The sequence below is a fragment of the Cydia fagiglandana genome, chromosome 9 (genome assembly GCF_963556715.1).
Source record: "Cydia fagiglandana chromosome 9, ilCydFagi1.1, whole genome shotgun sequence".
Lineage (NCBI taxonomy): Eukaryota > Metazoa > Arthropoda > Insecta > Lepidoptera > Tortricidae > Cydia > Cydia fagiglandana.
The window spans coordinates 17,426,981-17,452,402 of NC_085940.1; the positions used below are offsets into that span (position 1 = coordinate 17,426,981).

At 52.1% G+C, this 25,422-nt stretch overlaps 1 protein-coding gene across 1 annotated transcript in view; it reads left to right on the forward strand.

Annotated features, from left to right (window-relative positions):
- LOC134667569 (axin) overlaps positions 1-25,422 on the forward strand; it is a 97,732-nt gene that overhangs the window by 66,455 nt on the left and 5,855 nt on the right. Inside the window, exons 4-17 of the mRNA XM_063525003.1 lie at positions 1,384-1,465; positions 3,525-3,627; positions 4,263-4,389; positions 6,015-6,163; positions 6,781-6,895; positions 7,331-7,456; positions 8,139-8,269; positions 12,390-12,530; positions 14,040-14,142; positions 14,393-14,536; positions 14,975-15,080; positions 15,795-15,975; positions 23,715-23,924; positions 24,999-25,178. Coding sequence (XP_063381073.1) covers positions 1,432-1,465; positions 3,525-3,627; positions 4,263-4,389; positions 6,015-6,163; positions 6,781-6,895; positions 7,331-7,456; positions 8,139-8,269; positions 12,390-12,530; positions 14,040-14,142; positions 14,393-14,536; positions 14,975-15,080; positions 15,795-15,975; positions 23,715-23,924; positions 24,999-25,178 — 1,850 coding nt within the window. The 5' untranslated portion in view covers positions 1,384-1,431. The remainder of the gene's footprint in view (positions 1-1,383; positions 1,466-3,524; positions 3,628-4,262; positions 4,390-6,014; positions 6,164-6,780; positions 6,896-7,330; positions 7,457-8,138; positions 8,270-12,389; positions 12,531-14,039; positions 14,143-14,392; positions 14,537-14,974; positions 15,081-15,794; positions 15,976-23,714; positions 23,925-24,998; positions 25,179-25,422) is intronic.

Here is a 25,422-nt window from a genome sequence, read left to right on the forward strand (position 1 = left end):
GGATGATTTTTGAAAGAGAATTTTATAAATTTTTGGGCCCGCTATGAAATATTGTTTTTTACATAGGGATGTTTGATATTTGATATTGAGTGTTATTAATACTTTAATTTGTGATGGTAAACTAGCTTATAAATAGTTTGCCCGCTATTTGTGTTGGTGAATGCGTAACACCTTAGGCTTCGATCGATGCCGGAGACTCTTGACTTCAGTCCGCCATCTCGTTTTTTTATTGTTGTCCCGTTCCAACCTATACAAGTAGTTGTGATGCTGGATATGATCCTCATTGTGTAATGTATTGATTTTTTTGGTGGCTTGGTGGTTTCTAGTGATGCGGAGTGAATGAATATGATTCCAGACATGACGCATCATTTTCAATTATTATATTGTGGCTATCTATGGGTGAAACTAATACATGTACACAGTTATTAAAGAAGTAAAATATTATTTAGATACTGTTTAGTAGTTTAAAATTTGTATTTTGTGAGACTAAAAGACAAAAATTAAAACAATGATTTCCAAACATTAGCAAAGAATGGTTTTGAATTTGATTATAAGAGAAAGAGTAGGTATACATAGGAGCGTTTTTTATTGCTTATTGTTTTTTATATACTATTTACACGTATTATTTTATCGTGTTATCGCGATGATTATCTATACCAATTCTTCTAAATATTATATACGACCGTATCTAGTGACTCCGATTTTTTAGAATACAGTGAGACTATTCAAATAGATATGAATAGATCGCGCAGGAAAGCTTCGCATCATGGGTTCTTGGAAATAACTGTTCTATACAATTGTTATTTGAACTAAAGTTGTTAATATTTTGCAAATCATTTGGCAAATAGTGAATAGAATCAGGCGTTACTTTGCGGAAATCCATATGAATTTAAACCAAAATATTAATTTGCTAATCCGCGTAAAGCGTTTTGCGTTCTTTTACGCGGATTAGCAAAGTAATATTTTGGTTTAAAATAATCATTTGGCAGTTTTTGTAGCCTATAGTAATCTCAATCCAAGAAAATAAGACACGCCCCATTCTTTGTCATTTCATAATCTATTTACGTATTTTATTTTACTGCGCCAACTTACGCTTTTGGACTTACGTCTTCGTGAATTGGAATAAATAAACGGCTAGATGCTGGTTATTGGTCTTAAGCCCGTGTCTATTTATTTATTTAATCTTTATTGTACGTAAAAATACGTCGTACAATATTAGGCGTCCTTATTATAAAGATTTTTGCATTTTTTCGAGAAAGATTTCTCCTGCTCTATAGATACAGCACAACCGAAGTTTGAACCCATGATTTTTGACCACAACACACATGAAAGGTTAAAAAAAGTCAGTGATTTTATTAAATAGTTGTAATGTGTTGTTCTCAGGTGGTATCTCGCCATGCAGCGCGCGGGTGGGAGCAGGGCCTGTGCGCCATGAGCCACACTCCTATAGGCGGCCACCCGCAAGGTAAGTTCCTAGTTGTCTACATCCTCAACATTCATTTTACACATGCGATAGGTAGTGCGTGAACTCGCTTTCGAGTTTAGTTTGAATACTGACTACTGAAGTATTCAATACATCGATGAAATACCGCAATATGGCCAAACTCGCATAAGAGTTTTCGCACCGTCGTCATCTAAAGCCCCCTCCAGACTATGTGCGTGAATCGCGGCGCGACGTCGCGGAGCGAACATATCGCGAAGTTGACGTATGACTCCACACTCGCACACTTCATGGCGATTTCGCAGTTTGGTTTGCGGCAATATGGCGGAAAAGCATCAGCTGATCGAGTTTAACTGTTAGTTATCTATGGCATCATACGTGATTTAGCTGTTTTTCCATTTTGTTTTATTGTAAAACCGTAAAATATAGCTGCTTAATGTAATATAATCATAATATAATTCATATTTATCTCGCCACAGAGGAGCCAAAATATTGTGTAATGTGGAGTCTTGCAAGTTCGCGCTTCGCGTCTCCTTTGACGCGGGCCGAAATACCGACAAAAAACGGAGAACAAGGCGCGAAGGCGTGAACAATCTGCGAAATCGACGCCACACTTGCGTTCGCGGCTTCGCCCGCGATTCACGCGCATAGTCTGGAGGGGGCTTCATATGCGCTTGCGATATATCACCGCACATATTGGTGCACCTGCTGGCGTGCCCATATGCCGTATAGATCATACTCGGATTGGAACATTACTTGATGGACGCGACGGCCACGGCTTTGTATACCGCTGCATTTTGGGAATAATTTATATAATATATAGCTGAGATAGAGGCGATATGACCGGATTTGAAATTAGTCATTTTATTTAAACATATCGAAATGAGGGGATTGGGTTTACGACAGGATTTCGTTTCTGCCCGTACCCAAAAGGGCTCAACGAAATAGTTTTCTTATTGTGATCGATTGGCTGTCCTTGGTAGCCTTCCAGTGACGTCAATAATAAAAGGTCCGGGACCCTATGCTCCTGAGATATGGAAAGACATACAGAACAGATAATAATAAAATATTTTATTGTGTACTACAAAGAAAAATACATGTTACAAACAGAGACACGACATAAGTGAGTACCTAAGTAATAATTAACAGGCGGACTCATCGCTAAGAGCGATCAATTAAATGCGAAAGAAGTTATGGACTTCCCTGTTTACTTTTACTTTGATTACAACTCTCGTCTGTTTTATTGGTTGTTTATTCGCAGTCTTTAGATAAGCAAGGATTTTAGTTGCTAAGTATCATTGACATAGATATCTAGGGACTGGCTTAGCGGGCAATAATAATGAGGCATGACAGGGGCAAGTACAGCGGTGTGAAACCGCTACAACGCGATTGGTTGATAATGAAATTAAATTAAATTAAATGAAAACATTTATTTTCAGGCAACTATTGGCCCATAGATAAATACCTTAAAACTAGCATACATATTATTACAAAATATATCTTAAAACTAAAAACACAATTATGGTTGCATAATAATGATGAGTTCGCATCACGCGCGCGATAGGTTGATAAGTTTGCATTACGCGCGCTATTGGTCGCAACTAGTTGCATTAGACGGCACGATTGGCTGGAATTCGTGAGTAACACCGCTGAACTAGTACCTACCATTTTTAGGGTTCCGTACCCAAAGGGTAAAACGGGACCCTATTACTAAGACTCTGCTGTCCGTCCGTCCGTCTGTCACCAGACTGTATCTCACGAACCGTGATAGATAGACAGTTGAAATTTTCACAGATGATGTATTTCTGTTGCCGCTGTAACAACAAATGCTAAAAACAGAATAAAATAAAGATTTAAGTGGGGCGAATACAACAAACTTGATTTTTGACCGAAGTTAAGCAACGTCGGGCGGGGTCAGTACTTTTATGGGTGACCGTTTTTTTTTTGCCTTTTTTGCATTATGGTACGGAACCCTTCGTGCGCGAGTCCGACTCGCACTTGCCCGGTTTTTAAACCGGCCCGTCCGCACCGGCCCTTCCGTCGTAATTTTATACGTCAATGCTAAGTATCGTTTATGTTTCAGGTTGGGATCACAAGCTTGCTGACCGGTCGTCGCTGCCGCCGGCCTCTGGCGAGGAGAGGAAGACCCACTCCAAACATGTCTTCGCACACCCACATATGTCCAAGTAAGTTTCCTCTCCCACAATTTTGGTATTGGCTCAGACAGACTACATATAAAAGAAGTGAATGTGAAAATTATTTATGATATAGGCCTAAATAATTATAGTAGCTAGCAGCACAGAGGCAAATCGCAGCAACAGTTTCTATGTCCATCGTGGCGGGCATCCGCGGTTTAAATGATTCAGCGAGTGTGTAGGTACATGGTGTTGGTGTACTCTCGTCGACAGCTTCTCGCCCGATCCAATCGGAGAAGCGAGAGACGAGACAAGGAAGGGCGTAATGAGAAGGGAGCAGCATGTACACACTCGTTCTCGGCCTGTCTCGGGATTTTTCTACGAGTGTGAACAGCCCACATTAGGGTTTTCTACGCTTGGAAATGATGATACAAATAAATATGTAAAATGGTGGCCTTGAAGAAGCTTTATTGCGTACATAAGGCTAGGTGCTACATTAAGGGTCGGTTGCACCAAACTGTTCGTATCGTTAAAGAGTTCGCAAATTTTTTATGTATGGAAAGTTTCATAGTAAAGCGCCGGGGCGCGCCGGCTGACGTTGATCAGTCTGTCAAATGTGGTTGGTGCAACTGGCCCTAATTGTTATTGTACATCGCTGACGTGTGCCTATTGTTGTGTTTGTACAGAATGGGAGCGTCCGGAGCCCTGCGCTCGGAGACGGAGGGCTCGTCGGGCAGCTCCGGGCAGTCGGCGCGCTCGCTCGCCTCGCCGCCCTACATGCGCTGGGCGCGCTCCCTGCACGACCTGCTCGAGGTAACACACACACACATAGACTAGGTAGGAATCCTCTAGACGGAGTTTAGAGCAATTATTTCATGAAACCGATGCTACCAAAAATACGGGGGTGCGGGGGACGAGGTGAGCGAGGTCCCGTGCCGTGATTGGTTTCAAAGACACGGACGTCACACAAAGACACTTTCGACTCGAAAATGGAGTAAAACTACCGTATTTGTGGCAGAGGGGGTAGAGCTACTACGCTCAGATTGCTCAGTCTGGAGGATGTCTTGTCTGTGCACACACTAGAACGTACTATAGGAAGAGTCTCTAACATCTGTTAAATCTCGATTGGTTCGTTATATTATAATGTCACCCTACTGTCTATCTAGATCACAGTGTAAAAAGTAACAGTAGACCGTAGGTGGACGGAATCTGGTGATAAGTGTCTCTGATTAACTAAACTAACTAACTAAACTAACTCTCTGATTAAGATAACGTTATTAATAATCAACTTAGTCGAAGATGTTGACTAGGGTTTCTGGTTTCTCGACCTTTTTAATTTCTCGAGGCACGGGAATTCTCGACCAAGATTTCTCGAGTTTCTCGAGTATCTCGAGAAATTTTGAAAGCTCCAAAAACACCATGTTATTTAAATTTTTTTGCTTTTTTACAAATCAAACTCGTAGGAATCGTAGGTGAGATCAATAATTAAACATATGGTACATTTTTAGTGACCATAAATTGCACTTAATAATCAAAAATACAACAACAAAAAAAAACTATAGGTGCAGGCGTGCGCACCGGCGATGTGCTATAGTGTATTTCTTTACGTGTCAACAAAATGTAAACAAACCACAATATGGTATTTTATTAGGCAGCAATATTCAAGTCAATAAATTTAACTCGATGTGACAAAACTTACAGAAGTTTTACTACGTAATATTAATTACTCGTACTTACTAAATTGTAATATTTTGCTAATTGGAATATATCGGGATGATTTGATTTATCAATAGTAATTTAGTTTTGTAATATTTGTTATTACACTTATTACATGGTCCTATAATTCGTTACAATTTTTTTAAAGTGTTATTCAGTAAAAAGACGCAGCATGAATGTTATTAAAATCATGATAGTTCAAAAGTTTCAAAACATGAAAAGCGGTTAAAGCTAGAACGATAGGGGACGGATCAAGGTAGTTTTTTATTTGGTTGGTAATAAATGTTTTAAGTAGATTCCTACCTGAAAATGTAAAAAAAAAATTGTTCATATTTATTTAACTGCCTAAAGAAATACATAATAGACACCTCATGTTATACGCGTGTTTTCTTTTTACTTATCACTAGAGATTTATTTCTCGAGTTCTCGAGGCATTGAATATTTTTTTCCCGTCTCGACTTAGGACAAATTTCTCGAGATTTCTCGCCTCGGGAATTCTCGAGCAGAAACCCTAATGTTGACGTCGTCCATCCGGTAGCTGCTAATAGGCATGTCCGGACCGACCAAGCCGCGGCAATAGCGCGCAAAATGAACGGGCCGCTCTAGGCAAGCACGAGCTATTTGGCAAATTCAAGACGGCAGTACACTAACAGCTGCCGTTTTTTATCCATTGGCAGCTAGACTTGTTTCTATGAATGTAGTGACAATGTGTGTGTGTCCAGGATGCAGAGGGCGTGCGGCTGTTCCGCAAGTTCGTCGGCGGCGCCGGCGCCCTGCACGTGGACCGGCTCAACTTCCACTTCGCCGTGCAGGGCCTGCGCCAGGAGACGGAGCAGACCAAGATCCGCCAGGTCGTCTCCGCCATATACAAGTGAGTACTGCTGCTTACGCTCCAACAACATAAAAAACACGGAAAAATACGGGAAAATTTCAAAAAGGCTCGTTTTTTACAAGTTTCAGTTACAATACTTCCGAAAAAAACTAATAAAGCCGAAACAATTTCAATATACTCAATTAAGAATTGAATCAGGTAGGTTAAGGTTGCACGTCTAATGTGTTTGTTTCTAGCATTGTATTGACTTTGACACTGTCATCACTCAATGAGCTGATTTGAAATTTTTCCGGGTTTTTTCAACTCTAACGCTGACCAACATGTATGTATAATGTTCAGGGAGCGTTTTATAATAACGCTGACACATACATGGGCGTACGCGCCGCGCGATGGCGCCGCGGAGCGATCAGCGCCGACCGCGGTTCGCGCGCCTCTGCCCTCCGAGAACTGAGATCGTGTGTCAAGGTGACAATCGCTATCACTACGACAACGAAACGCTTTGTGTCGACAGTTGCTGTTCGATCGCTACGAAGTGTAAGCGATTGGCATGTTGGCTACGCGGCCTGGTCAGTCACGCCGACCTCTCCACTAAAACCAGACTATAATGTATCGCTGAGATAATTTGGAGTCCACTGATGGAACTCTTGTGTTGTCAGGTTCCTCCGCAAGTCGGCGCTGGCGATGCCGGAGGAGCTGAAGGCGCGCGTGAAGGCGGCGCTGCGCGACGGCGCGCCGCTAGAGAAGACCGTCTTCGACCGCATGGAGCAGGAGGTACTCCTTCCCACACCCTGTCAAATAAGACACACAATCAACCGATATAAGCTCTAGGTGCTAGCCGCTGGGCACGTTTGCTCTCATCGTTGAGGCTTAGATGACGGTGAATGAACTCGCATGCGCGTTTCGTTAAATTGTTACTTTGCTACATCCAATTCAATCAATCTAGAGTTCTCACGCCTCTCTCTCATCTTAATGAGCATTTTCTGTACCAAATTGCGTCTACACAACTAGAGTCTGAAAATAGAAGAGTCGTGGAATGTATTGAGCCCCATACACTCCAAGACTCTTCTCTTTCCGCACACTCTATTAAGAAGTTATCCGCGAAGTCTTTGGAGTAGTCCACGTAGATTTTTCATGGTTTATATTATAACCTTTCTAAATAAGCTCTTTAGCCATAATAAGATAAATAATTGAAGTTTGTATTCGCAGGTGACGCGAGCTATAACGGAGTCAACGTACCAAGCGTTCCTGCTGAGCGAGGCGTACGTGTCGTACGTGTCGGCCGCCACGCAGCCGCTCTCCTCGCCCGACGCCTCGCCGCCCCAGCCCAGAGAGGTGGGGATACCATTACTTTTATTCATCTTTTAAGGGTCGGATCTATGATGACTACTTTAAAAATAGATAGCGTATAAACACCCCAACAATCGACATGTTAAGATTCAATATTCGACACCTTGCTGTCAATTTGATTGCCGATTATTGGAGCTGTGTCGGGCATTGGAGCCTTTAGGTTACTACAGAAAAGATTGAAATTTTAAAGGTCTTAAAAGAAAGCCTGTGTGTTAGATGGGTTGACAAATTAAAAATACGAGTATACGAAGACGATTCTGACCCTAAGGTTTACCGGAAATTTGGGTAAGAATCCATGGTCTCAGAATAGTGATGCATACAGAATTTTCACTGTCCAACAAAATCGGTGTATGAAAGCGCATTGTTGTCCCTCACAACGTCTCTTTCTCGCTTACTAGACTTTGCCTAAATGTCTGCTTGGAACAGTTTTGAGCCAAGCTCCCGAATCTTCATTTCAGTTTTGACAAAAATTCTTTCGTATGTCCAGACCAAATGTTCTTCTCTGCTGGTCACCTTTTCAGTCAGTACTCGTGTAATGTTGCGAGCGGGATCAATAAGTATGTGTTTTTTTTTTGTTGTGTGGTAGTCCTTCAGAATGGAGGAGTCTAGAAGTTAGTGAAGTGTACAGCTTACTGAGCCCCTAATTGAAAACTGTATGTATATGCAGGTGAGCTTGGGGCTGGCCACGCTGCACGAGGGGCAGGAGCTGGGCGCTGGGAGCGCGGCGGCGCCGGCGCGGCTCACGCACGACGCGCTGCTCGCCACGCAGGCGCGCCGCCTGCACCACGACCACGCGCCGTACGTACCTATTGTCTGACGTGCGACCATACGCATAGCAGATTGTTCCCACCTTTAGGGCTGATTTAAGGGGCCCACTGATTAACAGTCCGCCGGACGGTATCGGCCTGTCAGTTAGAACAAAGTTTTGACAGTTCCGAACGACTGACAGGCCGATACCGTCCGGCGGACTGTTAATCAGTGGGCCCCTTAAGACGGCGCGCGAACTCGTGTGCGATTTTAGTTACATTCAGAATTATTGGTTACATCCAATTTAGCCGACCAATCAAATACCACCATGTAATTTTTTTTTTATTTAGAACACAAACAGTCATAATAAACATATTGCATATGTTGTACACAGTGTACAGAAACGGAGAGGTGATACAAACAGACCTGGAGGTTCATTAAACACAATTATTAATAAAATAAAGAGGTAGGTAAGAACAACGTAGTAATTTAAAAATGAAACTCGCATGAGAGTTCTCGCACCGTCTAAATCAGCCTTTAGGCTTAGTACGCCCTGCGATTAATTTATTGCGGTTTCAGTTCTCAGCACCTCTAGCACAACTGGCCGCGACAGGCGCGAGAAGTGACAGATCGGCGCGACTTGGCGGCTTGTCGCGTGTTGGCAGCACAACTCACGCGCGAGAGCCGCGACAAACTCGCGATCAGGTGTCACTGTCAGAAAATGACAACGATCGCGACTTTGAACTAAAATCCGTAGCACAACTGCCTATTTTGAGACAAAATATTCTCTCGTCTTTATGTCAATCCGCGAGTCGAAGTCTACGCGACTTTATAACGCGACTCGCTCTCGCGGGTGGTTTGCTTGTACTTTTTTAACTAAACTCATGATAGTTATAACTTAAAAACAAGTTTCATATATTATGTAATTATATATTTTGTATAATTACTTATTGCCCTAAGGGATACGGAAGTATGGAACAATCACTAAATGCGCTTTACGCACTCTTATATCGATTATGCACGGTGATGCCTACAAGTACCACAACGTCCACAACACACCCATCATGTTTACAACTTTAATTTCAAACAGCTAGCTTGTAGGTACTCAATTAAAAAGTAAATAGGTACTTACATAAGTAGGATTTTTAAATTTCAATTCAGGTTCGTAAGTTTGTAAAAGTAATCCTAAGACTTCCTTACACAAAACTTTAATCAACCTAACAACGGAGCCCGCTTGCTTGTACATAAACGAAGCCGATGAGGTGGGTATGTACAAATGTTCAAAACAAACTATCCAACTTATTAAGTAAGCCATAGTCTTAGTAGTTAATATTTAGGATCACGGTTAGATGTCTAATTTCAACAATCTCTTACTATTTCCGTACCGTTTGGAACCTTCCTCGTCTTCAACAAAACATACCTACATGTGGCCTGTGCCCGCTGCATCGTACTGTAACAGAATGATGTAATACGTGACTATAACAGGATCGTCTCTGGCTCAAAGTAATGCTTTGTATGAAATATTATCAGTCATCACCCACTAAACCATTCCATCCCCTGCCAACACCATACCGTGACGTGTCTGGACCGAGCCGACCAACAATATTTTGAAGGAGTCGTTACGCTCATGTCATAGTCTGCGTAGCATAGGTACGGTTATCATATGGTCTACCATATTGAAACTCCTCTAGATCATACCCGTGTTCTAGATGTTTCACTTCATGTTTGACAGGGCCTGATACGATCATGCTATGATACGTTGCTGTCAGCATTAGGTATGAAGTGGGCCTTGGGGAGCTAATCCTGGCTTCTAGGAGTTCTAGGTACCTACCTACTTTATTTTTGTTTCTTTTCAGGTAAAAATACAGGAGAAAAAAAAACAATATTTAAATTAATAGTATATTGCTTTGCCTTATATATTCTTGCAATATTCGACTTCTTATTATTAAACCTAATACATATATATTAACATCTAGAACAATAGAGAAATTGTAAGAATCTTCTTTATTACCCTTGATAAGTATTTTCTCTCTTCCTTTTTCTTCGACATGCGGCGTAGGACAATTAAATATCACTCTGGAAAGAAAATTGGTTTGTAAACAAGACAATAAAATATGGTCATGACTTCATCGAGAACTATGAAATAAGCTTTTCATATCAATTTGTCAAATCATAAACAGTTAGGTAGGTACACAGTACACACACATGCCATCCATTATTGGCACAAGAAAAACTATATGAAACTTATTTGAGAGTTACTGTGGCAGCTTAGATAGGTACGCCATAACCATTAGGGTTATTATTAATAGTTCACTTCCTCGGTGGTGTTCTTAAAGCTAAAGCGCTTCTCACATCTTAGTTAATTTAGAAAAGGGGACAGCTCCGCGTTTGAAACCTACAAGCTTGCCTAGTGTGTTTCTTTTCCTGAATCTCCACTTCGGGTCCCGTTGGCACGTTCCTGTTAATAATATTTTCCTTTGGGTGCTGGGATATAAATCGTGTCTAGGATAATGCTGAACTTATTCTGAAAAAAAAAACACTATTTACAACAGGAATATGAGAACAAAACCAATAATAGCAATTCCATTATTATAGTTACTTACAAAAAAAAATTATTTAAAAGGTTTATTAAACAGAAATTTTTAAACAATATGTATTTTAAGGAATATTATCAATATTAAGTATATAAGGCTCTATTACTTACATTTTTTCATATTTTTTCCCGTAATTAAATGTTGACACAATTTGAAAGTTCCTTGACTTTGACAGGAAAAATTTAACCATCGACAAAAAACTAGATTTTTTACCATCAAAGAACGAATGATTTAGCGCATCCCTGGTTTCCGATTCAGTGTTGCCACTTGCAAATATCGATTTGTTTAGACTTTGATTTCGCCGGGTAACACTGACGAGTCGCGCTGCGACTTTGAGTTCTCTACGCGGCTGTTGCAGTCGCGGGTACAAGTTATGCTACGGAATTCGACAGATTTGACAGCCGCGGGAATGGCGACTCGAGTCGCGGTCTAAGTCGCGGATGCAAGATGTGCTAGAGGTGCAGATCTATAGTTCTGTACACTACACTAGCAAGTGCGCGCGCTTCGGATGCATGCCGTACGCTATACTTTTTGCGGTTGTGAAACCGCAAGAAATAAATCGCAGTGCGTTCTAAGCCTTAGTTAGTAGGCTTAGCACTGTGACAGTATCAAGCGCGCAAGATATACTACCCTTGCTTTTCTAACATCAAAGGGTCAGGTAGTTAATTCTCACGCGCGAGATACTGTCTTCAAATATAAATTGCAAGAATCAGTAGTTACAATGTCTGAAAACCCTCTTTCAAATCCAAACATTCTACTGTGATCTGATAGTTTTCTCGCTTAGTAACTAAGAATGCAGTAGGAAGTAGGTATCTTTATTAGATTTGATTTGTAATAGGTATGTGTAGTTTATAATTTTCAAGCAAAAGATAAATTGCCGGTTATCAATAAAAAGTTATTATCTTAAATATGTTAATTAATTAAAATTGCCTTTTGCTTGAGAACGTAACGTAAGGTACTATTGTGTTAGTCAGTTATTTAAACATGTCCATGAATTTCACTAACACATCACATACCTATGTTTGCTCAAAAAAATAAGACGGCTACAAAGGATTTTGTTGTGTTACAAATTCATGGACGAGTTTGTGTGACCCCATCCTTAGTGGCTTTTTACATTTTTATTTCACCAAACAATTGTTTACCCCCATAGCATGAGCCAACTTAAATATATTCATATTTTTTAAATAGCACTGAAATTTCTGCAAAAATAAAATATATATGTATGTACGTCACAAACAAAGTTTTCGCTACATCTAAATGTCATTAAACAAAAACATTTTCAGATTCATTTTTTATAAAAAACCTCCTATGCATTTATACATTTACATAGTCCGAGCCACTTGCAGAAATTTCGGCCACATTTTTTCGCCATTTTATTTTATATTTAGTTGCCCCGGCAGCTTATCTGATGTGTCGTATCGTTTGCCCCCATGCCTGCATGCCGCCCTGCCGCGCTAACGCTGCGTTGCCGCCGATTGCCCCCTTCCAACATCCACTCTAAACAACCTGTCTATAACTTAACCCTTGGCTTACCCACCTATCCATGTCTTAACCCTTTGAACCCCGGCTGGCAACAGTAAGCACCGCACGAAGTCGGTATATAGCGCGCACGTCACCTACGCGGGATACACGCCAGCGTCGAGGCAGGACTCCGAGCGAGCTAGCCTGAGCAGCGGACGGACGGACAGTGATGTCGTCTCGCTCTCCGGGAGCAGCGTGTAAGTGTTAGACAAGGACAACAAGTATTGAACGTTATTTACTCTGGTGCAATCGAGGCAAGATTCCGAGCGAGCTGGCCTGAGTAGCGGTGATGTCGTCTTGCTCTTCGGGAGTAGTCTGTGAGTATACCTAAAGGTGGTCTGAGCTGGACCTATAGTCTGTATCTTTAGGTATTAAAATAAAAGTAAACAAACAATTTTTAAATTTTCGGGTAGTTACAAGATTTATTGGTTAACCAACCAAAACAAAACCGCCTGGATCTGTCAGTAAACGACCTGACTTTAACCTACATTATTTGATCATGTATGTAATGTTTTCATCTAGCGTCAACTGGCTGGAGCCATTTGAAGGGTAGATTTTGTTTACTTTTATTTAAATACCTAAAGAAACAGACTATAAGACAAGTATGTTGCTAAATATAGAAAGGCGTGATGCGAGCTCATAAAGGCCCTCTTCGCCTCTGGGGTGCCTTAGGACATGAACAACAAGCCGTGACATCTGTGTCACTGGCCTCCAGCGTCTAGCTGGCTGCGAGTGCAGTGTATATGTCGGCGGCCGATCGTAAGATCAGGCAGATCGGAATGTTCCTGTGTAATGTTTTGACGATAGTCACATTCTGCCCAGAAATAGGAGCCCCGCGTAGCGGGGCACCGTCGACTCAGGGAACCAGTCAGAGATTTTCACGTTTCACGATATGACTAGGAATTTTACGATATGCCTGATCTTACGATCGGCCGCCGACATGTACAATGTGCTCGTACCGATCGACAACGTGAATATACAATCTTCGAAATTCATGGTACTGGTCTACACTCGTATCCAGAATAAAAAATGAGTGCGCCGACGTGTATTTCTGTTTGAAGTGAGTATTAGCACTATCCTGCTTGGTAATGTAATTTACTGTTTTCTCCCTAGTAAATACTCGTATTATTGTGTTTCCTGCACGAGTTTTTATCATATAGTTTTTGTCGTTTTAATAAAGCTTAGCTACAGCTGTTTCAAGCACTTTTTTATACGAATGTAGCTAATTTGTGGCTATCTGTCTTATTTTTAAATTTAAATCACCATAATTTCATCGTGCACCTTTGTTATTGCCTACAATGATTCTAATATAGCGTCTTTCATATTATGTGTCCTCACATCGCTTCTACTTTTCGATTCGACAGGAACTAATTTATTTGCAGAATTATTACGTACCAATTATTTATTACTTCGATGGTATACCTAGGTGTCTTTTTCATCTGCCAGTCTTTTGATCACTGTCACAGAATAAATAATAGTACTAGGTACAGAAGATTCACTCTCTAACAAAACGCGTCTATTACGACAGATATGACCGCTAGGTAGCGCAATACCGAGTAGGCGTTCATTCCGTTGCGGTGCGCGACAACTACTATGGCTAGACACCAAAATTGGTGTGGGCCGCATGTACTTGTAGCGACGCGATGAAATCGCGGAGTGAGTCACGCCTGTCAGTGTCCATTGGTAGTAATTATTTCGTGTTACAGGGATGGCCTGTCCGTGCGAGGCACGCGCGAGCGGACGCGGCGGCCGCGGCTGCCCGGCCTCGACCGGAACGCTGTCATTAACAAGGAACAGGATACGGCTATGGTGAGTCTATACGTCGTATGTCTATTATACTTGTCCATCATCTTACGTCACTAAAAATGCGGCAAATTTAAGGCCTGAGAAATTTTCTTTTTGAAATATATACATAAAAACATACATACACTGATAATTACATTAGTTACACTCATTTGCGTTGTGCCTTGAAAAATACCTTGACGTTTAAAGTTTAATTTCAGACTACCCATAACCAATACACACAGCAACAACAATACGAGTTTTTTGTTTGGTGCAGGTGATCCCGCGAACACAGCGGATGTCGGCGGAGGCGCTGCGAGTGTTGCCGCCGGCCGAGTTCGCTCCTCTCCTCATCGAGAAACTGGAGCGCGTGCAGCGCGACCAGGTGATGAAGGAGCGCCTCGAGCGACGCCTGCAGGAGGTAACTTATAGTGGCCAAGTTAGAGCTGTGCTTCTCTCCCTCCAGACGCGACTACATACCACTAAACGATATATTGGTCAATGGACAGAAGGCAGATACACTGTATCTATCATTTAAGAGGCACGTATCGTGGTTTGTGACACGCGGGAGCCATCTAATCGAAAGAATCTACACGTTGATCGCAATTATTCAATAATATGACTATGTTTAATTTATTTTGTAATAAATATAAGGTATAAAATAGATATTGTTTTAACAAAATATCGGTCGCCTACTTTCTTTTGCGGCCGGTATCTTCTCAGGTGAGAAGTGTAGGTTAGATCCGGGGTTAGTTTTTCTTTAGTTCTTAAAATAATTTAGGAACCGTTACATGGCGACCCCGCCAATGGATAACACCGCCAGTAAGTATACGTTACTTTAGCAGTTGTTATCTTGCAGGGTGACGGCGAGGATGCGTCGACGCAAGCGCTGCCTCCACAGCTTGTAGCCGCCGCCATTCGCGAGAAGTTGCAGCTGGACGACGATAACGACCAGGATATCCTCGGTGAGTCCACGCAGGAAACTATTCTTCAGGGAGCATGTCGTCGTAGTCGGCTGCAGGCCCACGGCGTCCCAAGATGGTGGCTGATGCTCAGGCACTTTAAAAAGTCTCAAGTATTCCGCGCGTGTCCTGTCACGGTCGCCAATTTATGTTTGAGCCTTTTGGGCTATTTAAATAAAACTATTGATTAACCCCCTTATTCATAAAAGTTTACGGAACTGATTTAGTTAAATTATGTTTTATCCCTTTCTTACAAATACATAAGTAAAAATGACAGATAAGGACAAATGATTATTAGCTAATTGAGGTTTGTAGCATGTTTATGAATAAGGGGGTAAATGTATACCATTCTTTTAATGGTGAAATGTAGTTGTACAAAGGTTCGTTTATAAGTCTAGGACACGCGCGTTCGGATCGGTGGTTAGATTGCAAGAGAAAGATGAGAGCGGTCCGCTGCCTGGGGATGCGTCGTATAGGCGAAACATTGGCGCTAGCATCGCGCTTTCTGGTTGGCCGCTGATCTCGCCGTACATGTTGGCATCTTGGGAGTAGCAGGGCCTTTCTACACATCATTGGTTGGTTCGAAGCTGGCTGGGTTGCCACAGCGCTAACAAACACATTAGTGAAACTTTTGTAACCGCAGCTCAAAGTTTTTAAAGGGGCCTTGTTTTCTTTGCATGACACGCTTGAGTAATAACAACGTCCTCTGTCCCCCAGACCAGCACGTGTCGCGCGTGTGGTCGGAGCGCACGCCGGGCGCGTCGCCGCCGGGGGGGCGCCGCGCGCGCCGCCCGCCGCACGCGCATGCGCACCCGCGCCGCGCGCCCTCCGCGCTCTCCGCCGACTCCGGACACTGCGACGCCAGCGACCGCGCGCACCCGCCCCCGAGCCACTCCAGGTATAACACCTCACGCGCATGCGCACCCGCGCCGCGCGCCCTCCGCGCTCTCCGCCGACTCCGGACACTGCGACGCCAGCGACCGCGCGCACCCGCCCCCGAGCCACTCCAGGTATAACACCTCACGCGCATGCGCACCCGCGCCGCGCGCCCTCCGCGCTCTCCGCCGACTCCGGACACTGCGACGCCAGCGACCGCGCGCACCCGCCCCCGAGCCACTCCAGGTATAACACCTCACGCGCATGCGCACCCGCGCCGCGCGCCCTCCGCGCTCTCCGCCGACTCCGGACACTGCGACGCCAGCGACCGCGCGCACCCGCCCCCGAGCCACTCCAGGTATAACACCTCACGCGCATGCGCACCCGCGCCGCGCGCCCTCCGCGCTCTCCGCCGACTCCGGACACTGCGACGCCAGCGACCGCGCGCACCCGCCCCCGAGCCACTCCAGGTATAACACCTCACGCGCATGCGCACCCGCGCCGCGCGCCCTCCGCGCTCTCCGCCGACTCCGGACACTGCGACGCCAGCGACCGCGCGCACCCGCCCCCGAGCCACTCCAGGTATAACACCTCACGCGCATGCGCACCCGCGCCGCGCGCCCTCCGCGCTCTCCGCCGACTCCGGACACTGCGACGCCAGCGACCGCGCGCACCCGCCCCCGAGCCACTCCAGGTATAACACCTCACGCGCATGCGCACCCGCGCCGCGCGCCCTCCGCGCTCTCCGCCGACTCCGGACACTGCGACGCCAGCGACCGCGCGCACCCGCCCCCGAGCCACTCCAGGTATAACACCTCACGCGCATGCGCACCCGCGCCGCGCGCCCTCCGCGCTCTCCGCCGACTCCGGACACTGCGACGCCAGCGACCGCGCGCACCCGCCCCCGAGCCACTCCAGGTATAACACCTCACGCGCATGCGCACCCGCGCCGCGCGCCCTCCGCGCTCTCCGCCGACTCCGGACACTGCGACGCCAGCGACCGCGCGCACCCGCCCCCGAGCCACTCCAGGTATAACACCTCACGCGCATGCGCACCCGCGCCGCGCGCCCTCCGCGCTCTCCGCCGACTCCGGACACTGCGACGCCAGCGACCGCGCGCACCCGCCCCCGAGCCACTCCAGGTATAACACCTCACGCGCATGCGCACCCGCGCCGCGCGCCCTCCGCGCTCTCCGCCGACTCCGGACACTGCGACGCCAGCGACCGCGCGCACCCGCCCCCGAGCCACTCCAGGTATAACACCTCACGCGCATGCGCACCCGCGCCGCGCGCCCTCCGCGCTCTCCGCCGACTCCGGACACTGCGACGCCAGCGACCGCGCGCACCCGCCCCCGAGCCACTCCAGGTATAACACCTCACGCGCATGCGCACCCGCGCCGCGCGCCCTCCGCGCTCTCCGCCGACTCCGGACACTGCGACGCCAGCGACCGCGCGCACCCGCCCCCGAGCCACTCCAGGTATAACACCTCACGCGCATGCGCACCCGCGCCGCGCGCCCTCCGCGCTCTCCGCCGACTCCGGACACTGCGACGCCAGCGACCGCGCGCACCCGCCCCCGAGCCACTCCAGGTATAACACCTCACGCGCATGCGCACCCGCGCCGCGCGCCCTCCGCGCTCTCCGCCGACTCCGGACACTGCGACGCCAGCGACCGCGCGCACCCGCCCCCGAGCCACTCCAGGTATAACACCTCACGCGCATGCGCACCCGCGCCGCGCGCCCTCCGCGCTCTCCGCCGACTCCGGACACTGCGACGCCAGCGACCGCGCGCACCCGCCCCCGAGCCACTCCAGGTATAACACCTCACGCGCATGCGCACCCGCGCCGCGCGCCCTCCGCGCTCTCCGCCGACTCCGGACACTGCGACGCCAGCGACCGCGCGCACCCGCCCCCGAGCCACTCCAGGTATAACACCTCACGCGCATGCGCACCCGCGCCGCGCGCCCTCCGCGCTCTCCGCCGACTCCGGACACTGCGACGCCAGCGACCGCGCGCACCCGCCCCCGAGCCACTCCAGGTATAACACCTCACGCGCATGCGCACCCGCGCCGCGCGCCCTCCGCGCTCTCCGCCGACTCCGGACACTGCGACGCCAGCGACCGCGCGCACCCGCCCCCGAGCCACTCCAGGTATAACACCTCACGCGCATGCGCACCCGCGCCGCGCGCCCTCCGCGCTCTCCGCCGACTCCGGACACTGCGACGCCAGCGACCGCGCGCACCCGCCCCCGAGCCACTCCAGGTATAACACCTCACGCGCATGCGCACCCGCGCCGCGCGCCCTCCGCGCTCTCCGCCGACTCCGGACACTGCGACGCCAGCGACCGCGCGCACCCGCCCCCGAGCCACTCCAGGTATAACACCTCACGCGCATGCGCACCCGCGCCGCGCGCCCTCCGCGCTCTCCGCCGACTCCGGACACTGCGACGCCAGCGACCGCGCGCACCCGCCCCCGAGCCACTCCAGGTATAACACCTCACGCGCATGCGCACCCGCGCCGCGCGCCCTCCGCGCTCTCCGCCGACTCCGGACACTGCGACGCCAGCGACCGCGCGCACCCGCCCCCGAGCCACTCCAGGTATAACACCTCACGCGCATGCGCACCCGCGCCGCGCGCCCTCCGCGCTCTCCGCCGACTCCGGACACTGCGACGCCAGCGACCGCGCGCACCCGCCCCCGAGCCACTCCAGGTATAACACCTCACGCGCATGCGCACCCGCGCCGCGCGCCCTCCGCGCTCTCCGCCGACTCCGGACACTGCGACGCCAGCGACCGCGCGCACCCGCCCCCGAGCCACTCCAGGTATAACACCTCACGCGCATGCGCACCCGCGCCGCGCGCCCTCCGCGCTCTCCGCCGACTCCGGACACTGCGACGCCAGCGACCGCGCGCACCCGCCCCCGAGCCACTCCAGGTATAACACCTCACGCGCATGCGCACCCGCGCCGCGCGCCCTCCGCGCTCTCCGCCGACTCCGGACACTGCGACGCCAGCGACCGCGCGCACCCGCCCCCGAGCCACTCCAGGTATAACACCTCACGCGCATGCGCACCCGCGCCGCGCGCCCTCCGCGCTCTCCGCCGACTCCGGACACTGCGACGCCAGCGACCGCGCGCACCCGCCCCCGAGCCACTCCAGGTATAACACCTCACGCGCATGCGCACCCGCGCCGCGCGCCCTCCGCGCTCTCCGCCGACTCCGGACACTGCGACGCCAGCGACCGCGCGCACCCGCCCCCGAGCCACTCCAGGTATAACACCTCACGCGCATGCGCACCCGCGCCGCGCGCCCTCCGCGCTCTCCGCCGACTCCGGACACTGCGACGCCAGCGACCGCGCGCACCCGCCCCCGAGCCACTCCAGGTATAACACCTCACGCGCATGCGCACCCGCGCCGCGCGCCCTCCGCGCTCTCCGCCGACTCCGGACACTGCGACGCCAGCGACCGCGCGCACCCGCCCCCGAGCCACTCCAGGTATAACACCTCACGCGCATGCGCACCCGCGCCGCGCGCCCTCCGCGCTCTCCGCCGACTCCGGACACTGCGACGCCAGCGACCGCGCGCACCCGCCCCCGAGCCACTCCAGGTATAACACCTCACGCGCATGCGCACCCGCGCCGCGCGCCCTCCGCGCTCTCCGCCGACTCCGGACACTGCGACGCCAGCGACCGCGCGCACCCGCCCCCGAGCCACTCCAGGTATAACACCTCACGCGCATGCGCACCCGCGCCGCGCGCCCTCCGCGCTCTCCGCCGACTCCGGACACTGCGACGCCAGCGACCGCGCGCACCCGCCCCCGAGCCACTCCAGGTATAACACCTCACGCGCATGCGCACCCGCGCCGCGCGCCCTCCGCGCTCTCCGCCGACTCCGGACACTGCGACGCCAGCGACCGCGCGCACCCGCCCCCGAGCCACTCCAGGTATAACACCTCACGCGCATGCGCACCCGCGCCGCGCGCCCTCCGCGCTCTCCGCCGACTCCGGACACTGCGACGCCAGCGACCGCGCGCACCCGCCCCCGAGCCACTCCAGGTATAACACCTCACGCGCATGCGCACCCGCGCCGCGCGCCCTCCGCGCTCTCCGCCGACTCCGGACACTGCGACGCCAGCGACCGCGCGCACCCGCCCCCGAGCCACTCCAGGTATAACACCTCACGCGCATGCGCACCCGCGCCGCGCGCCCTCCGCGCTCTCCGCCGACTCCGGACACTGCGACGCCAGCGACCGCGCGCACCCGCCCCCGAGCCACTCCAGGTATAACACCTCACGCGCATGCGCACCCGCGCCGCGCGCCCTCCGCGCTCTCCGCCGACTCCGGACACTGCGACGCCAGCGACCGCGCGCACCCGCCCCCGAGCCACTCCAGGTATAACACCTCACGCGCATGCGCACCCGCGCCGCGCGCCCTCCGCGCTCTCCGCCGACTCCGGACACTGCGACGCCAGCGACCGCGCGCACCCGCCCCCGAGCCACTCCAGGTATAACACCTCACGCGCATGCGCACCCGCGCCGCGCGCCCTCCGCGCTCTCCGCCGACTCCGGACACTGCGACGCCAGCGACCGCGCGCACCCGCCCCCGAGCCACTCCAGGTATAACACCTCACGCGCATGCGCACCCGCGCCGCGCGCCCTCCGCGCTCTCCGCCGACTCCGGACACTGCGACGCCAGCGACCGCGCGCACCCGCCCCCGAGCCACTCCAGGTATAACACCTCACGCGCATGCGCACCCGCGCCGCGCGCCCTCCGCGCTCTCCGCCGACTCCGGACACTGCGACGCCAGCGACCGCGCGCACCCGCCCCCGAGCCACTCCAGGTATAACACCTCACGCGCATGCGCACCCGCGCCGCGCGCCCTCCGCGCTCTCCGCCGACTCCGGACACTGCGACGCCAGCGACCGCGCGCACCCGCCCCCGAGCCACTCCAGGTATAACACCTCACGCGCATGCGCACCCGCGCCGCGCGCCCTCCGCGCTCTCCGCCGACTCCGGACACTGCGACGCCAGCGACCGCGCGCACCCGCCCCCGAGCCACTCCAGGTATAACACCTCACGCGCATGCGCACCCGCGCCGCGCGCCCTCCGCGCTCTCCGCCGACTCCGGACACTGCGACGCCAGCGACCGCGCGCACCCGCCCCCGAGCCACTCCAGGTATAACACCTCACGCGCATGCGCACCCGCGCCGCGCGCCCTCCGCGCTCTCCGCCGACTCCGGACACTGCGACGCCAGCGACCGCGCGCACCCGCCCCCGAGCCACTCCAGGTATAACACCTCACGCGCATGCGCACCCGCGCCGCGCGCCCTCCGCGCTCTCCGCCGACTCCGGACACTGCGACGCCAGCGACCGCGCGCACCCGCCCCCGAGCCACTCCAGGTATAACACCTCACGCGCATGCGCACCCGCGCCGCGCGCCCTCCGCGCTCTCCGCCGACTCCGGACACTGCGACGCCAGCGACCGCGCGCACCCGCCCCCGAGCCACTCCAGGTATAACACCTCACGCGCATGCGCACCCGCGCCGCGCGCCCTCCGCGCTCTCCGCCGACTCCGGACACTGCGACGCCAGCGACCGCGCGCACCCGCCCCCGAGCCACTCCAGGTATAACACCTCACGCGCATGCGCACCCGCGCCGCGCGCCCTCCGCGCTCTCCGCCGACTCCGGACACTGCGACGCCAGCGACCGCGCGCACCCGCCCCCGAGCCACTCCAGGTATAACACCTCACGCGCATGCGCACCCGCGCCGCGCGCCCTCCGCGCTCTCCGCCGACTCCGGACACTGCGACGCCAGCGACCGCGCGCACCCGCCCCCGAGCCACTCCAGGTATAACACCTCACGCGCATGCGCACCCGCGCCGCGCGCCCTCCGCGCTCTCCGCCGACTCCGGACACTGCGACGCCAGCGACCGCGCGCACCCGCCCCCGAGCCACTCCAGGTATAACACCTCACGCGCATGCGCACCCGCGCCGCGCGCCCTCCGCGCTCTCCGCCGACTCCGGACACTGCGACGCCAGCGACCGCGCGCACCCGCCCCCGAGCCACTCCAGGTATAACACCTCACGCGCATGCGCACCCGCGCCGCGCGCCCTCCGCGCTCTCCGCCGACTCCGGACACTGCGACGCCAGCGACCGCGCGCACCCGCCCCCGAGCCACTCCAGGTATAACACCTCACGCGCATGCGCACCCGCGCCGCGCGCCCTCCGCGCTCTCCGCCGACTCCGGACACTGCGACGCCAGCGACCGCGCGCACCCGCCCCCGAGCCACTCCAGGTATAACACCTCACGCGCATGCGCACCCGCGCCGCGCGCCCTCCGCGCTCTCCGCCGACTCCGGACACTGCGACGCCAGCGACCGCGCGCACCCGCCCCCGAGCCACTCCAGGTATAACACCTCACGCGCATGCGCACCCGCGCCGCGCGCCCTCCGCGCTCTCCGCCGACTCCGGACACTGCGACGCCAGCGACCGCGCGCACCCGCCCCCGAGCCACTCCAGGTATAACACCTCACGCGCATGCGCACCCGCGCCGCGCGCCCTCCGCGCTCTCCGCCGACTCCGGACACTGCGACGCCAGCGACCGCGCGCACCCGCCCCCGAGCCACTCCAGGTATAACACCTCACGCGCATGCGCACCCGCGCCGCGCGCCCTCCGCGCTCTCCGCCGACTCCGGACACTGCGACGCCAGCGACCGCGCGCACCCGCCCCCGAGCCACTCCAGGTATAACACCTCACGCGCATGCGCACCCGCGCCGCGCGCCCTCCGCGCTCTCCGCCGACTCCGGACACTGCGACGCCAGCGACCGCGCGCACCCGCCCCCGAGCCACTCCAGGTATAACACCTCACGCGCATGCGCACCCGCGCCGCGCGCCCTCCGCGCTCTCCGCCGACTCCGGACACTGCGACGCCAGCGACCGCGCGCACCCGCCCCCGAGCCACTCCAGGTATAACACCTCACGCGCATGCGCACCCGCGCCGCGCGCCCTCCGCGCTCTCCGCCGACTCCGGACACTGCGACGCCAGCGACCGCGCGCACCCGCCCCCGAGCCACTCCAGGTATAACACCTCACGCGCATGCGCACCCGCGCCGCGCGCCCTCCGCGCTCTCCGCCGACTCCGGACACTGCGACGCCAGCGACCGCGCGCACCCGCCCCCGAGCCACTCCAGGTATAACACCTCACCTCACCTCATCAGACTGATCATATTTAAACTGTCATAACTGTGGCTCTAGTGAAGAAGGGTACAAGTCTCGCGCAGCGCAGGTATAAAAGGGTGTAAGGTCCGTGTAACACTTGTGCCCTTTTAGACCTAAGCTACGCGAGATTTGTATCCGTTTTCACTAGGGCAGCAGTAAGTAAGTTATCCGAACATTACTTCACGCGGTCCAAGCTCGACGTAATATGAGGGTGCCGCAGGTTGAGCGTGTTCCGAAGGCGCTCTAAGCGGTTCCAACACTGGAACCCATTGCGCCCCAAACATCGGATTTCGACCGTCTTTATTATACACATGTGGGCGCTGTGGACGTCCAAATTAAGCAACCTTCGTGAATCACAACTGCTACACGCTTTGCGCCATCCATACGTCGAGCTTCGACAAACTTCTTAAGTAAAGGCGCCCCACTTCGACTATAATATAATATACTATTAAAAACTGACTGTTTGATATACCAGGTCACAACTTTAAACATTGAACATTTTCTTTCTTTTTCGACAAATTTACTCATAATCACAACATACAGTTCCCTCCGCAGATCATTTTCGAAGAAGACGGTGACGGAGTTGACGGACAGCGGCGTGTCGGTGGTGAGCGACGGCGCCAGCGCGGGCGGGCGCGTGCTGCAGTGGATGGCGGAGGGCGAGCGCAGCCGCCGCGACAACCCGCGCTCGCGCGCCTCCTCCGCCGACCGCGACGAGCCGCGCCGCCGCAACCATCCCGCGCAGAAGCCGCGGTCAGTGCATACACCCCTTTCTATACGCACACATACACAACAAATCAACAGACAGTTCAGCATTCAGTAACCATCCCGCGCAGAAGCCGCGATCAGTGCATACACCCCTTTCTGTACACTACACACATATAACCAACAGACAGTTCAAATGTCAAAACTATACAATCCAGCTAACCATGACGGCTTTGACAGGTGAACAAAATGGCGAGAGACGGCCATTTTGTGTAACTTTTAAAAACGCTTCATAATACATATATATTTTAATCCTGTACACATTCTATACACCGTGTTTTTTTTTATTTCCGTTAACTTCAAGGGTGCATTCCTGAGCTTAAATGAAGTAACTTTCTCAAAGACACCGATGTTCTAATTAACTCCATTTCGGAGATAATCAATAATTTATTTTTTTCTTACAAGGCCTCTACAAGTATGTATACTTGCCTTAGGGCTGGATTACATATTGATTAGTGTTTAGAATGAGTTCATACATTTGCTACCAAACTTAAGTACAATCTCGGTTGATCGATGTTCGAAATGACATTGATATGTCACAGATTTCAATTTTTTGGTTGAGTTCAATGTAATGCCCCTGTTACAACAACGCTATATGCTACATTTAATTAATTTTTAAACTTATTTTTTTTATAAAAAAAAGCATAAAAAAAAACTTTTTTTTTTCGAAAATTAACTATGCCATTTAGTTCTCTTAAACGTACTTAACCATACCCCGAAGTTAACGGAATTCAATAAAAACACGGTGTATATTTACGTGAAAAAATTATGTTGTTTTAGACTCCGAGAAACGTATCTGTTGTTTACAAGTTCAAAACCCGTTTTGAATTAACAAAAAACGTGGACGAAATATCATTTTCTACCGATCATGTGTGTAGAACATAATACAGAAGGCGTAGAAGACTAGTCTTTTCACTTACGGCACTTTACGTGCTGATTAATCGGCTCATTTTCGTATATAATGTACAGACATAGGAATCCGCGGGGCAAATTGTGAATTAAGACTTTATGTTTGGCACTTATGATAATAATTAAACCTAACGATGTATTTATTGTTAACAGGGGAAGCGGCAGCGGCCGCACCGGCACGGGCGGCAGCGGCAGCGGCAGCGGGTGCGGCGAGCACACGGTGGTGGTGGTGTCGTTCCTGGACGAGGCGGTGCCGTACCGGTTCAAGGTGCCGCAGGTGCCGCTCACGCTGCGCACCTTCAAGGACTTCCTGCCGAGGAGGGGCAACTACAGGTAACACACGGGCACGGGCGGCAGCGGCAGCCGGTGCGGCGAGCACACGGTGGTGGTGGTGTCGTTCCTGGACGAGGCGGTGCCGTACCGGTTCAAGGTGCCGCAGGTGCCGCTCACGCTGCGGACCTTCAAGGACTTCCTGCCGAGGAGGGGCAACTACAGGTAACACACGGGCACTGGCGGCAGCGGCAGCGGCAGCGGGTGCGGCGAGCACACGGTGGTGATGGTGTCGTTCCTGGACGAG